Source organism: Scyliorhinus canicula, chromosome 17 (genome assembly GCF_902713615.1).
Source record: "Scyliorhinus canicula chromosome 17, sScyCan1.1, whole genome shotgun sequence".
In the NCBI taxonomy this organism is placed as follows: Eukaryota; Metazoa; Chordata; class Chondrichthyes; order Carcharhiniformes; family Scyliorhinidae; genus Scyliorhinus; species Scyliorhinus canicula.
This window is the reverse complement of record NC_052162.1, coordinates 64583025-64596833: the sequence shown is the minus strand read 5'-3', so window position 1 is coordinate 64596833 and position 13809 is coordinate 64583025. Positions and strand designations below refer to the sequence as shown.

Sequence of the window (13809 nt, the reverse complement as noted above, 5' to 3'; positions counted from 1 at the left end):
ATCTCGGCAATCTACCAAGTGATGCAGGAGGGGGAGGAGGCCTCGGTGGAAGAGCTGAAAGCGAAGTGGGAGGAGGAGCTGGGAGAGGAGATTGATGAGGGGACGTGGGCGGATGCTCTGGGGAGGGTGAATTCCTCCTCCTCTTGCACACGGCTTAGTTTAATCCAACTAAAGGTGCTGCATAGGGCGCATATGACTGGGACCAGGCTGAGCCGGTTCTTTGGGGGAAGAGGACAGGTGTGGCAGGTGTTCGGGGAGCCCAGCAAATCACACCCACATGTTCTGGGCGTGTCCTGCGTTGGAGGGGTGTTGCTGGGACCTTGTCAAGGGTGGTTGGCTCCAGGGTGGAGCCGGGCTGGGGGCTCGCAATTTTCGGGGGATACTTGTTTGCTTATGGGGGTGTGGTTTCATGGTTTTATGCTCATTCTTTTTGTTAATTTATTGCTTTTGTATTTGGGGGAGGTTACTGTTTTCCTTTGTTTTGTTGGTTAAAATTTGTTGAAAATTTTGAAAAAAAATTATTTAAAAAAAAATTAAACATTAGTAACTTATGAAAGTATTTTCACACTATTTATCTTCAGGTGGTTCAGGACTGGCTGTCAATGTAGCTTAAACAATAGCTGCAATCATTAATTTCAGATTAATTAAAACTTCCCCCCCGCTTTTTTTAAAATTTAGAGTACCCCATTTTTTTCCCCAATTAAGGGGCAATTTAGCGTGGCCAAGCCACCTAACCTGCACATATTTGGATTGTGGGAGTGAAACCCATGCAGTGATGGGGAGAATGTCCAAACTCCACACAGACAGTGACCCAGGGCCGGGGTTCAAACACGGGTCCTTAGCGCTGCAGTCCCAGTGCTAACCACTGCACAACATGCCGCCCTCAAATTAATTAAAACTTAGGGTTCAATCCTGTTTCTGTTAATGACTGGGCCTTGTATACATATTTTTATACTAGAATGTAAGTTTGATTCACAAGATATTAAACCAATAATGGTATTGAGCAGTTTTATTTATTTTTACATCCCATCTTTTCCAGTAACTTTGATTCTTCCTCCTTATGTTTCTGGCTCTGAATGCTATCCGTACTACGTTCAACTTGCTTCTATAATCGACATTTTTGATTCTACGGTCCCTCTGATGGATCTTATGTGGCAGCTCAGATCTCTTAAAGCTGAGTATGATGCATTTGCTGCTCATAACACAATCTCCTCTACATTGGGTAGATCAAAGGCAGTACAAAAGCATGATTCCTAATTTCTAGTTGTCTGTCATTTTAATTCATCTCCCCATCTTAATTCTGACCTTGGTCTCCTACACGATTGCAATGAAACACAACGTAATTTTGAGGAACAGGCGGCACAGTGGTTAGCATTGCTGCCTACGGCGCTGAGGACCCGGGTTTGAATCCCTACCCTGGGTTACTGTCCGTGTGTAGTTTGCACATTCTCCCAGTGTCGGCGTGGGTTACACCCCCACAACCCAAAGATGTGCAGGGGAGGTAGATTGGTCACGCTAAATTGCCCCTTAATTGGAAAAAAATAACTGGATACTCTAAATTTATTTTTAAAAATGTTTTTAGGCACTTTACAGTCTTCCATGCTCAACATGGAGTTCAACAATTTCAGATCATATACATTGCCCTATTCTTATTATAGCACCTGTTGGTAATAATTTTGCCATTATTCTGCCAATCAGCTTGAGGCGGGCTTTCCACCTCCATTGGAGATGCCCTTCCTCCAAGAGTTGGTACTCTGGGGTCCTCTAATGGACACAGAGGCACAGATGGTTCCCCAGCTCTCCAATGCAAGTGGCCAAATCTGCCCAATGAAATCTTTCAGCCTGGATGGAACTGCAGGTAAAATCCCAGTAGCGCCATTAATTGGCCATTTAAGGGCTTCAAATAGCCCATGTTTGAGCAGGTGAGTCTCCAGACTCCACTTAATCGGATTGGGAGGGCAGTATGTTTCCAGGGTTTCCTCTTCTTCCAGATCCAGTTCCAGTAATAATAACATTAATAACCGCTTATTATCACAAGTAGGCTTCAATGAAGTTACTGTGCAAAGCCCCTACTTGCCACATTCCGGCGCCTGTTCGGGGAGGCCGGTATGAGTATTGAACCCACGCTGCTGGCCTTGTTCTGCATTACAAGCCAGCTGTTTAGCCCGCTGTGCTAAACCAGCCCCCATAGTGGCCACCACTTCCATTGGAGCTACTGAGCCGCCGACCCTCCAATTGACCAGCAGCTCCTTGGGGAGTGTCCAGTGATGGAAGCCGCATGGCAATTAATTTGTTGCCTGATCCCAGTAAACTGCAGGAGAGCTATTTGCTTCTTTGAACTTTAATAACTTTAATGGTTGGGGAAAAACTTTAAAAGGCAAAGGTGATTTATTGGAAATTAGTATTATGTTTTAAACTGTTTTTTATGAACTCGGTTGGGAATAAACGAAGAAAGGGAAAGCTGCGTAACTCGCAGATTCCTTGCTTTGCCTCAAACAGTTTGGTTATTAGTATCCAGCTAGCAATCCTCATCTCAGTGGAACATGTCTGTATTTGGAAACCTGTGAGGCTGAGATGAGGGCAGAGCCCAAGGACTGAAACAGCTCTATTCTCCTCCATGCTGAAGCTCCATTGGTGAGGACCACCAGACATCTACTGAGACTTGTGATCCATCTTTGCAAGAGGAGGCACCAAATTGACAGCATTGAAACCCTGCAAATGTTATCCTTTTCATAAAGTTTTCCTTTAACTGCTGGTCTCTGCAGAGAACTATTTGTTTGTCCATTGTTTGTTTGTGTGTACTATCTTAGAAGGGATAGGTAGCTACACTTCCAGATTACAAATTAAGTGTGAACCATTTCATGCAACTTGTTTTAAAAAAGAGGTTTTGTTTTATAATAAATCAATCATTGAGTTTATTGAAAGAAGCCTGGTATATTACCCTGGGTCTAATAGTAGCGAAGGTAAACAATTGGCCATTTTGGCAAGTGAATTAAATGTTTACATGAAAAGTGTGATGCAAAAAGTAGTTGGGCCAGACAAACTGCACCCACCTTCCATCTTGGCCATATCAAAATTTTGACATAATGCAGTGCTTGAAATAGAAATCAATATCTTGGTCTTGAAATAGAAGTCAATATCTTGGTCTTCACAATCACATTTTTATCAAAGTTGAACTTGAATAAAAGAAATCTCATTTAGTTCCAGGCTGCAGAAAGACCTGCATTTTATCAAAGGTAGGAAACTGTGAATCTAGGTAGTTAGGATTTTAAAAATATTTGTTCATGGGACCGGGGGGGGGGGGGGGGGGGGGGGGGGGGTGGCGCAGGCTGGCCAGCATTTAGTGGCCATCCCTATTTGCCCTTAAGAGGCAGTTAAGTGCCAGCCATGTTACTGTGGATCTGGTGTCACCTGTAGGCCAGACCAGATAAGAATTGCAGATTTCCTTCTCTGAAGAAGGTTAGTGAACCAGATGGGCTTTTACGACAATCCATAATGGTTTCATGGTCATCATTCAACTTTTAATTCCAGACTTTCATTGAATTCAAATTTCGCCATCTGCAGTGCCGGGATTTGAACCTGGGTCCCCAGAGCATTACTCTGGGTCTCTGGTTTACTAGTCCAGTAAAAATACCACCATGTCACTGTCTCCCCCAAATGCTACCTGATGATGTTATGAAATATTTTGTCTTGCTAAATCAATGACAAACCTACTCATTTCAAATCAAAGAAGAAATAGTCTGCCTGCTCCACCTTTGAAATGGTTATGATCTCTGCACCAATTAAGTCATAAAGATCTAATGTGTGGGATGCAGGTTCATGCACTGTTAATATAATGTCTATCCATCTCTGCAGCCAAATTTGAAATCCAGTCCAGATGAATAACATTTTAAAGTATTTTCCGTCTCCTGGCTATAATGATGGCAGACAGTGAGACTGGACAGTTTCAATGCAGTCTCAAGTGATCAGGAATGTGCAGCATACAACGGCTCAGAAATCAACACCAATTGGCAAGATAACTGAGCAGTCATAGACTGCCTTTGCCTAAATCACATTCTCATAGTTATCTAGAAATTGCATTTTTACATTTTTTTTAAATTTAAAGTGCCCAATTATTTTTTTTCCCAATTATCGTGGCCAATCCACCTACCCTGCACACAGACATGGGGAGAATGTGCAAACTCCACAAGGACAGTGACCTGGGGCCGGGATCAAACCTGGGCCCTCAGTTCAGCACCGTGAGGCAGTAGTGCTAACCACTGCACCACCGTGCCGCTCCTAGAAATTGCATTTAATCAGTCGGAGAAAATTGCCCTGTGATCCTTCTTCTCTTGCTGGAAGACATCTGACCTAAAATTTGATGCATGCCCTGCGTCAACATGCCCTGCGTCAATGCAGAAGATACAAGGAATTAATTTCTGTAAGTGATGAGTTACAGGCAGAAAATCCATTTATATGCTGTAGAGGAAATATAGGGAAACCCCAATTTAAGCATAATACTTTACAAGAAAGTAATTCTGTCTTGATCAGGATCTAACTGAATTTTAAGCAGTTCCTACCTTTCACATATTTGGTAATACAGGTCATCTTGAATGCCATCTTCTAATGGGACATTCACAGTGTAATACCTTCCTTTCCCCATTCCAATATCTGTCACATCACCTGTCCCTTGGGAAATAACCACAAGAAATCATAAAAAAGAAAACTCCGAATCAATACTGCAATTCAGTAGGAGAACTGTATTAGACCTACCTGGAAAGAATCCAGGCGAATACTTGTGAAAAGATACAGTCATTACTTTTGATGTAAAGCTGAATGCATCTTCTACACCTGGAGACGATAAAAAAATAAGACAAAGAACACCACTGATTAGACCAATAAAGTCAATAAGTCCCTTCGACTGGAAGAAAAGGCTGCTCAATTTTGGAAATGCAGACTAACCTTTTCAAACTCTCTCAAAAATGACTGCTAACATAATGTCCTTCTAATATGTAACACTAACGAGTTGTAAGCCTATGGAATCTTTCCAGCTTTTGTTCAAAGTAACATACACATCGCAGCCATAATGAAGATGTGCAGAGGGAGGCCAGATCTTTCTCTGACAGAGGAGAAGAAAAATCAGCACAATAGTAACTTCAGGGCATTGCCCAGCACCTCCAAGAAGGTACAGTATTATTATACTGGTATTCCTGAAGATTTGAGATAAAGTCACTGCCTCACTAACATGATCAAGAACTTGAGCTATGTAGCAAGATACAGTCATACTTTTGAATCTAAAACTGAATGCATCTTCTGGAGACAATGAAAAATAAGACACTGGCACAGTGGAAGGTACTGCTGCCTCTCAGCCCCAGTGCTAACCACTTTGATTCTGATCTTGGGTGACTGTCTGTTTGGCATTTGCAAATTCTCTCCGCATCTACATGGGTTTCCTCCCACAGTCCAAAGATGTGCAGATTCGATAATTGGCCATGTTAAATTGCCCCTTAATGTCCAAAGATATGCAGATTAGGAGAAGTGACCATGATCAATGCATTGGTTAGGGGGATAAGGCGGGGGCATGGGCCTGGGTAGGATGCTGTTTCAGAGGTTCAATGCAGACATGATGGGCCAAATGACCTCCTTCTGCACTGTCGGGATTCTATGGAAGACCAAGGCAAATAAGGCAATTCTTCAAGATTAAAAGGGGGAGCTGGACCAACAAAACCAAATATTATAGGGAGGCACCGTGATGAGCACTGCTATCTACTGCGCTGAGGACCTGGGTTCAATCCCGGCCCCTAAAGGACAGTAAGCATCCCATTAGTCCATAAAGGACATAATCACATTAAATTCAGTGAAATTGAGAACTTTTAAATGTGCCATGTTGTGCCCCAGTACAGGGTGTACTGTTTTTACACCTGGACATTTTCTGATAATGCTTCAGGACTTAAATCATGACACAGCATGTAGGGCAAGGGATATTAACTTAAGCCAGTGTCTAGAGCATGAATGGATTGTGACAGGTCTTGTAAAATTCACAAAGTTATTTTTAAACAACAGATTAAAGAGCAATTCAATGTTTGTTTTGCTTAGAGTAACAACTGAGGCCATCAGCACTCACCATTATTATGGAGCAGTAACCCAATGCATTCAACATCTTTCTGGAGTTTGGGAGACTCTGGGCAGGATTCTCCGGTCACTGATGCAGAAATTGGTTTTGGCAATCGGCCGGTGAATCAGCATTGGCGCCGAAATCAGGGCGGCACCGCTTTTACGATGTTCCGCCCCCTCCAAAGCAGCGTATAGGCGGCCGCAGGACGTTACCCAAGGCCCTCCTCCAGATGCTCTGCCCACGAACGGCCAAGTTCCCGACAGCATGGGCCTCTCATGCTATTATTTGTTGAGATCTCAGCGTGGAGGCTGCAGACTGAGTCCAGCGCCGTCACAGTCAGGGGACAACCGATCCGCGGGCAGGGGGATTTGGCAGGGGCAGGGGAGCACTGCTGGGCGGGGGGGGTCCGGGGGTCACAAGCCTGGCCCAAGGGAGGCACTATTTGGCAGGTTAGGTTAAGCAGAAGTGTACTAGTTCTACTCCTGAAAGGGCCTCTCTCTCTCCCCACAAAAGTCTCTACACAACTGAGCAAGTAATCTGTTTGTTAACGTTATTAATAAGTGGCATTTGAACTGTATCGGGTTGCTTAATTAGAGTTAGTAGCAGGTATTGATAGTAAAGTTTTTCCTTGTGTTTAAGAACTGTTTAACTGATAATTGCAACACTATTTTCTTTGCTGTTAATGTGATTAATTCTGTGTTTCAATTAAAGTTTGTTTTAACATAAAAGATGCCTGTTGGTCAGATGTATCACTCCTGGGATGAAGTTTCCTTTCCTCACAGTTTTACAAATAAAAAAAATATTGATTGGGGTGCTTCTCTGGTACTAACAAATATTGGGGACTGGTCTGGTATAACATGTGTGCTTCTACTTGGCTAAACTAATGTATTATTCGGGTTGCCTGAAGTCATTAATCTAGGTTTCACATGCAAACCAATGAATAAATTAATTTTGGCAATCTACCTCTCTCCCTTCAAGCTTTATATCATTCATATTTTGAGTTTTCTCCCTTCATCCTCATACTTTGTAATAATCACATTGCCACATTTGCCCATTTTAAAAGTTTTTGACTTGGAGGAACTGGTTGGATTCATTTAGGTTAAAATGCTATTAAATTAAACTCACACACCGAGTTAAATCTAAACATATAGGGTTCTAGGAATGGATATTAGATTTAGGTGGATCACACCCAGAATAGTGCTCCTCATATATCACATCAGTTTGAGACATTTTATTTTAAGAAGGTTTAAGATCCAATTTACATGAAGAAATAAACTCTCTATGTGTGTGTTCCTTTCTCCATGAATGTGCTGTCCATCTCTGCTCTCGCCGGCCTCTACCACACCACAATATCTCTCGGGTGCAAGCTATCAACAATGGCTTGGTGAACTGCCAATGAAATATAGACAAGATAATTTGTTGCTCTCAAAATTCTCATTTTATTCAGAATGGCAGTAATGTTAAGTAAAGTCTTTCCCTATCCCTCAGCCAGCTATACTTTTCAAGTTTGTGGAACTAATGAAATGACAGCAGGTGTCTAACTAAAACATTGTCATATTTCTATCCTCTATTAAAAAACGTTCAATATATAATCAATCACATTTATGAAACTTATTCTCTTGTATTGCAAAATTAGAAAAAAGTACTAAAAGCTAAAGAAAAATGTTCAATTAATATATTTGAGAGTGGCACAGATATGAAGTAGACTGCATGCACTCATACCACATGCTCCAAGTTCACCTCAGTCAGAGCTCTGAATAAAGATATTGGCTAGCAACTGTGGTTAAAAACTATGTGCCTACCTTTTTATTTAACTGCAGCCTGGATCCATTGGTGAGATGAGTAGGGAGGCCTAGTGACAAAGTGCAATTCCACCAAAGTTACCACCTTTGATGTCACAAGCTGGTGACAGACCCTTTTGAAGTCTGCGCTTTACTGGGCTCAGTGACCAGCACCAGCCTTCCCGAGTAGGCGCTGGAATGTGGCGACTAGGGGCTTTTCACAGTAACTTCACTGAAGTCTACTTGTGACAATAAGCGATTTTCATTTCAATTAAGTGAATGAAATAATAGAGCAAATTTAAAAATTGCAGCGTCCCTCCCACCAGCCACTGCAGCAAACCACCAACCCACCCTGCATTCCTGGATCTTCTCTGACACAGTTGGGATTGAAAAGCTGTGGTGGAGAGGAACCATGGGTGCAGTGGGTTGGGGACGTGGTAATGTGGTGGAGTGGAGAGGAGCTGTGGGGGAGGACACAGGTGTTATCAGAAATGCTGGTATGTTTTGACAAAGTAAAGAACTGAACTTCGGAGCAGGTTCTATGCCTGCTGGGAGCAGCCATAAATACATCAGTACAAATATTGGGCTAGGTTCATTGCAATCAATATAAATTTACACGCTGATTGGTCCCAGCAGGACCATCAGCATGGCTCTCTCAGAGCCTATACAGGTGCACCACAACTTCCAGATTCAAAACGTTAAGTGGATGCGCTGGAAATACCATTGTGGCCCTCAACTGCTGTGAGCATCTCAATGACTTGCAGCTATTGGAATGATGACATCTAGGTCAATAAGTCTCAGCCCAGACATTTGTGAGTATTCAAGTTAAAAACTTTAGTGAAGGAATTAAAAGACAATTCATTAGATAATGTAATCATAATATTATGAAATAAATAATACTTTAAACTTATTTTTTCCCCTTAATTGGAAAAATTAAAAAAATATATTCTATTCATTTTTTTGTGTGATTTAAAAATAAATAGATTTAGAGTACCCGATTCATTTTTTTCCAATTAATGGTCAATTTAGTGTGGCCAATTCACCTGTCCTGCACATAGAACATAGAACATAGAACAGTACAGCACAGAACAGGCCCTTCAGCCCTCGATGTTGTGCCGAGCAATGACCACCCTACTTAAACCCACGTAACCCGTATACCCGTAACCCAACAATCCCCCCCATTAACCTTACACTACGGGCAATTTAGCATGGCCAATCCACCTAACCCGCACATCTTTGGACTGTGGGAGGAAACCGGAGCACCCGGAGGAAACCCACGCACACACGGGGAGGACGTGCAGTCTTGGGTTGTGGGGGTGAGACTCCTTGCAGACACGGGGAGAATATGCAAACTACGTGATTGAACCCGGGTTCTTGGCGCCCTTAGGCAGCAGTGCTAACCACTGCGCCACCGTGCCGCCCCAAAATATATTTTATTCAAACCCTGATTTTGGACATTAGAAATTTGTTACTGAGGAAATAATTTGCAGATGAAAAATGATCTGAAAACGGTTTGTACATTTTATGGTAATCAGGTGATCAAATGATGCAATCAGAGTGACATACACAGGGGGCCCTGGTAACGGCGCCGTTGCCGCTCCCTCCTATGAGGTATACCACGAGTCCGGTGGTGGCGGCTACCCTCAAGATTTGGGGGCAGTGGAGGGGACATAGGGGGGAAGTGGGGGGCTCGATGGAGGCTCCGCTAAGGGGGAACAATCGGTTCGTCCCGGGGAACATTGATGGGGGGTTCCAGGGTTGGCACAGAGCGGGCATCAGAAAGCTGAGGGACCTGTTCATTGATGGGAGGTTTGCGAGCCTGGGAGAGTTGGAGGAGAAATTTGTGCTCCCCTCTGGGAACATGTTCAGGTACCTGCAGGTAAAAGCGTTTGCTAGGCGGCAGGTGGAGGGATTCCCTTTGCTTCCCGCGAGGGGGGTGAGGGACAGGGTGCTTTCAGGGGTCTGGATCAGGGATGGGAAGATATCTGATATCTATAAGGTAATGCAGGAGGTGGAGGAGGCATCAGTAGAGGAGCTAAAGGCTAAGTGGGAGGGAGAACTGGGGGAGCAGATCGAGGATGGGACATGGGGGGATGCCCTGGAGAGGGTTAATTCTTCCTCATGTGCGCGGCTTAGCCTCATCCAATTCAAGGTGCTGCACCGGGCCCACATGTCCGGGACTAGGATGAGTAGGTTCTTTGGGGGTGAGGACAGGTGCACCAGGTGTTCGGGGAGTCCGGCGAATCATGCCCATATGTTCTGGGCATGCCCGGCACTGGAAGGATTCTGGAAGGGGGTGGTGAGGACGGTGTCGAGGGTGGTAGGATCCAGGGTCAAGCCAGGCTGGGGACTCGCGATTTTTGGGGTTGCGGTGGAGCCGGGAATGCAGGAGGCGAGAGAGGCCGGTGTTTTGGCTTTTGCGTCCCTAGTAGCCCGGCGGAGGATCTTGCTACAGTGGAAGGATGTGAGACCCCCCAAGCGTGGAGACCTGGATCAATGACATGGCGGGATTTATTAAGTTGGAGAATTCGTCAAATTCGCCTTGAGAGGATCGGTACAAGGGTTCTTTAGGCGGTGGCAGCCTTTCCTCGACTTTCTGGCTCAGCGATAGGGAACTGGGTCAGCAGCAACCCGGGGGGAGGGGGAGGGCATTCCAAATGTAAATATAGAAAAATATAATGGTAAAATGTGAATGCAGAATGTGAGATAAAACAAAACAAGGGGAAGTCGAAGTCAAGCTATACAGACAGGTTTTCTGTACAAGATCTAATAGATAATTACAGTTTAGAAGAATGAGAGGCGATCTTCTTGAGGCATATAAAATTCTGAGATGGGCCGATTGGGTAGGCACTAAGATGTGTTCCACCTTGGGGAAGCTAGAACTAGAGAGCACAATTTCAAAATAAGGGGTCTTCCTTATTATGAAGGAGACAGGGAGAAATGTCTTCTTTCAGAGGGTTGTTAATCTTTGAAAATCATTTCTCCAGAGAGCTGGATTATTAAATATATTCAAGGCTGAGTTACATTTCACAGGGGGGGTCAAGGGTTAATAAGATGGGGGGGGTTCAGGCAGAAGTAGAATTACGACCACAATCAGATCAGCCGTGATCTTATTGAATGGCAGACCAGCTTCAAAGGGTCAAATGGCAAACTTCTGCTCCTATTCATATGATCGTATTATAAAGGTTTTTGGGAGATATGTCATGTGTCAGGTATCACACTTTGCCACACTTACAAGTCAATCACTTCCTGTCACGTTTTTCTGACATTTAAATCACATCAATACCTGATAAAAACAATTAATGTCTAACTGACCCCAGAATGGCACGAGTTGTCTGCAGCTTCAGAGAACATACTGGATTACACACAGCTTCAGTTTTGAAGCAGACAAGTACAATGCATGCACAGTAATCCTCCTGTCCTTATAAAACAGAATATCCTTCAACCTACCATCTATAATGTTATTCCATTCTAACTTTTGTTATGTTATTGTAACTGACATCTACTGAAAAATTCAATCTTACCATCACCATGGTGCAGATCCAGGTCTATGTATAAAACTCGATCAAACTTCTTTCGCAGTTTTAAAATGCCAAGCACAGCATCATTCAGATAACAAAAACCAGATGCTTCATCTCTTTTGGAGAAAAAAGACAGGTAGATAATTAGAACAAGATGGTCTTTCTCTGGGTGGTAATAACCAACGTTAAAATAAAATGTATTCATGGGATGTTGGGGTAGCTGGCAAGGCTAGCATTTTTCCCCCATCCCCAATTTTCTTTGAGAAGATGTTAGTGATCCACTTTCTTGAGTTGCTGCAGTCTGTGTGGTGTTAGTATACCCATAATGCTGTTAGGTAGGGAGTTGCAGGATTTTGCGACGTAATAAAGGAATGGTGTTTTACAAATAGCTGCTACATAGTACTGAAATTGAGTACTGCTGAAAAAGAGATGTGCTTTTGAAGCTTCTCATCTTGCTCTCATAGGACAGATGCGAGAATACCAAATTCTCTCCCTTAATACCAGCAAAACTAAAGAGCTGGTCATCGACTTCAGGAAGCATAGTACTGTACACACCCCTGTCAGCATCAACGGAGCTGAGGTAGAGATGGCGAGCAGCTTCAAATTCCTAGGGGTGCACATCACCAAAAATCTATCCTGGTCCACTCATGTCGACGCTATCACCAAGAAAGCACAACAGCGCCTTTACTTCCTCAGGAAACTAAGGAAATTTGGCATGTCCACATTAACCCTTACCAACTTTTACAGATGCACTATAGAGAGCATCCTCTCGGTCTGCATCACAGCCTGGTATGGCAACTGCTCGGCCCAGGACCGCAAGGAACTTCAGAGAGTCGTGAATACCGCCCAGTCCATCACACGAACCTGCCTCCCATCCATCGATTCCATCTACACCTCCCGCTGCCGGGGGAAAGCAGGCAGCATAATCAAGGATCCCTCCCACCCGGCTTACTCACTTTTCCAACTTCTTCCATCGGGCAGGAGATTCAGAAGTCTGAGAACACGGACGAACAGACTCAAAAACAGCTTCTTCCCCACTGTCACCAGACTCCTAAACGACCCTTTTATGGACTGTCCTCATTAATACTACACCCTGTCTGCTTCATCCGATGCCAATGCTTATGTAGTTACATTGTATATATTGTGTAGCCCTATTATGTATTCTCATGTACTTTCTTGAATTCTGTTCAATTCCCTTTCTTCCAATGTACTGAATGATCTGTTGAGCTGCTTGCAGAAAAATACTTTTCACTGTACCTCGGTACACGTGACAATAAACAAATCCAATCCAATCCAATCCAATCCAATTTCAAAGGGAATAATAATTTATACTACATGAGAAAAGGGTGAGGATTGATTTTGCTTAATTTAAAAGGTCACTTTGCCAAATATGTTCTTTCTGCTTGCATCCATTGGGCCCGCACGAAGCATGACTGCATTGTCCTGCTCAAAAGCAGTCACAAAAATGTTTGATCTTAGACTTGTATAAGAGTCACAAGCTGTCTGGTGGTGTACATGATGGGATTTTCCATCATGGTTCACTGCTTCCACGTATGCATGGACTTCCAAAACATATAAGTGATGTCCCTTTGCGTCTTTTGATTGATCGGCACACCATGACTTGGCCAAATGGCTGACTTGAGGTACTACAACTGGTTCTGGTGAGTTTTCCACATACATGGTGAAGGATTCATTTGCCTTCGTAAAGAACATACAAAACCTGCATATTGATAGCACTACCATGCCCAAGTGCTTGTTCAGCATTATGAGCCTACTGATTAATGTGCCACTCAAGGATAGACATTTGCAACACACTACAATATCATGGCATCTAGATGCAGTATTCAGTGAACATATGAACTTAACAACGAGCAATTGACTTCAGTTTTAACGACACCAAGCATGTCCAAATAGATATTTTCCCATGGAATCCTGTCCGGGTCCAGTTCTTGCGAACATCTTCATCTGCTTCCACGAGAAACGGTTAGAGAGATCTCCTAACCTTGAACATTTTCGAGATATACAAAATATGTTTTCTACATTTAAAGCTGCATGCATGAATTCCCTGATATACCTTAATGGGCTCCAACCCACACTCAGATTCACCTTTGAAATGAAATGGTCTGCTGAGTTCCTTTTCCGTGACATGGTGGTTGAGAAATCTGCTAATGGGTTCTCTACTATCGCTTACCACAAGCTGACCTTCACTGGTCAATATATGTGTTGTGATCTCTGTAGCTCGACTACTGCAAGATTGGCTTTATTGGCAACCTTCTAAATAGGGCCTGAGCCATTTACTCACCATTAAAGCAGAAATAATCTGCGGGATAATGGCAACACCAATCAGATTATGACAAATTGTACATTGTGCAAAATCACAAATGGCCCCAAGGCCACCATTCTCTTTTAAAAT

The 13809-nt window shown here is 43.4% G+C and overlaps 1 protein-coding gene across 3 annotated transcripts in view; it reads right to left on the bottom strand.

The window, feature by feature from the left end:
• hdac8 (histone deacetylase 8) overlaps positions 1-13809 on the bottom strand; it is a 103789-nt gene that overhangs the window by 53036 nt on the left and 36944 nt on the right. For 2 of the 3 annotated variants that reach the window (XR_005457661.1, XM_038774968.1), the window contains exons 5-7: positions 11400-11512; positions 4753-4830; positions 4560-4668 (exon numbers count right to left, since the gene is read on the bottom strand). Coding sequence is in view for 2 of the 3 variants with exons in the window: in XM_038774968.1 (XP_038630896.1) it covers positions 4560-4668; positions 4753-4830; positions 11400-11512 (300 nt within the window). In the remaining variant the exon portion in view is untranslated. The remainder of the gene's footprint in view (positions 1-4559; positions 4669-4752; positions 4831-11399; positions 11513-13809) is intronic. The other variant, XM_038774969.1, reaches the window with a different exon arrangement.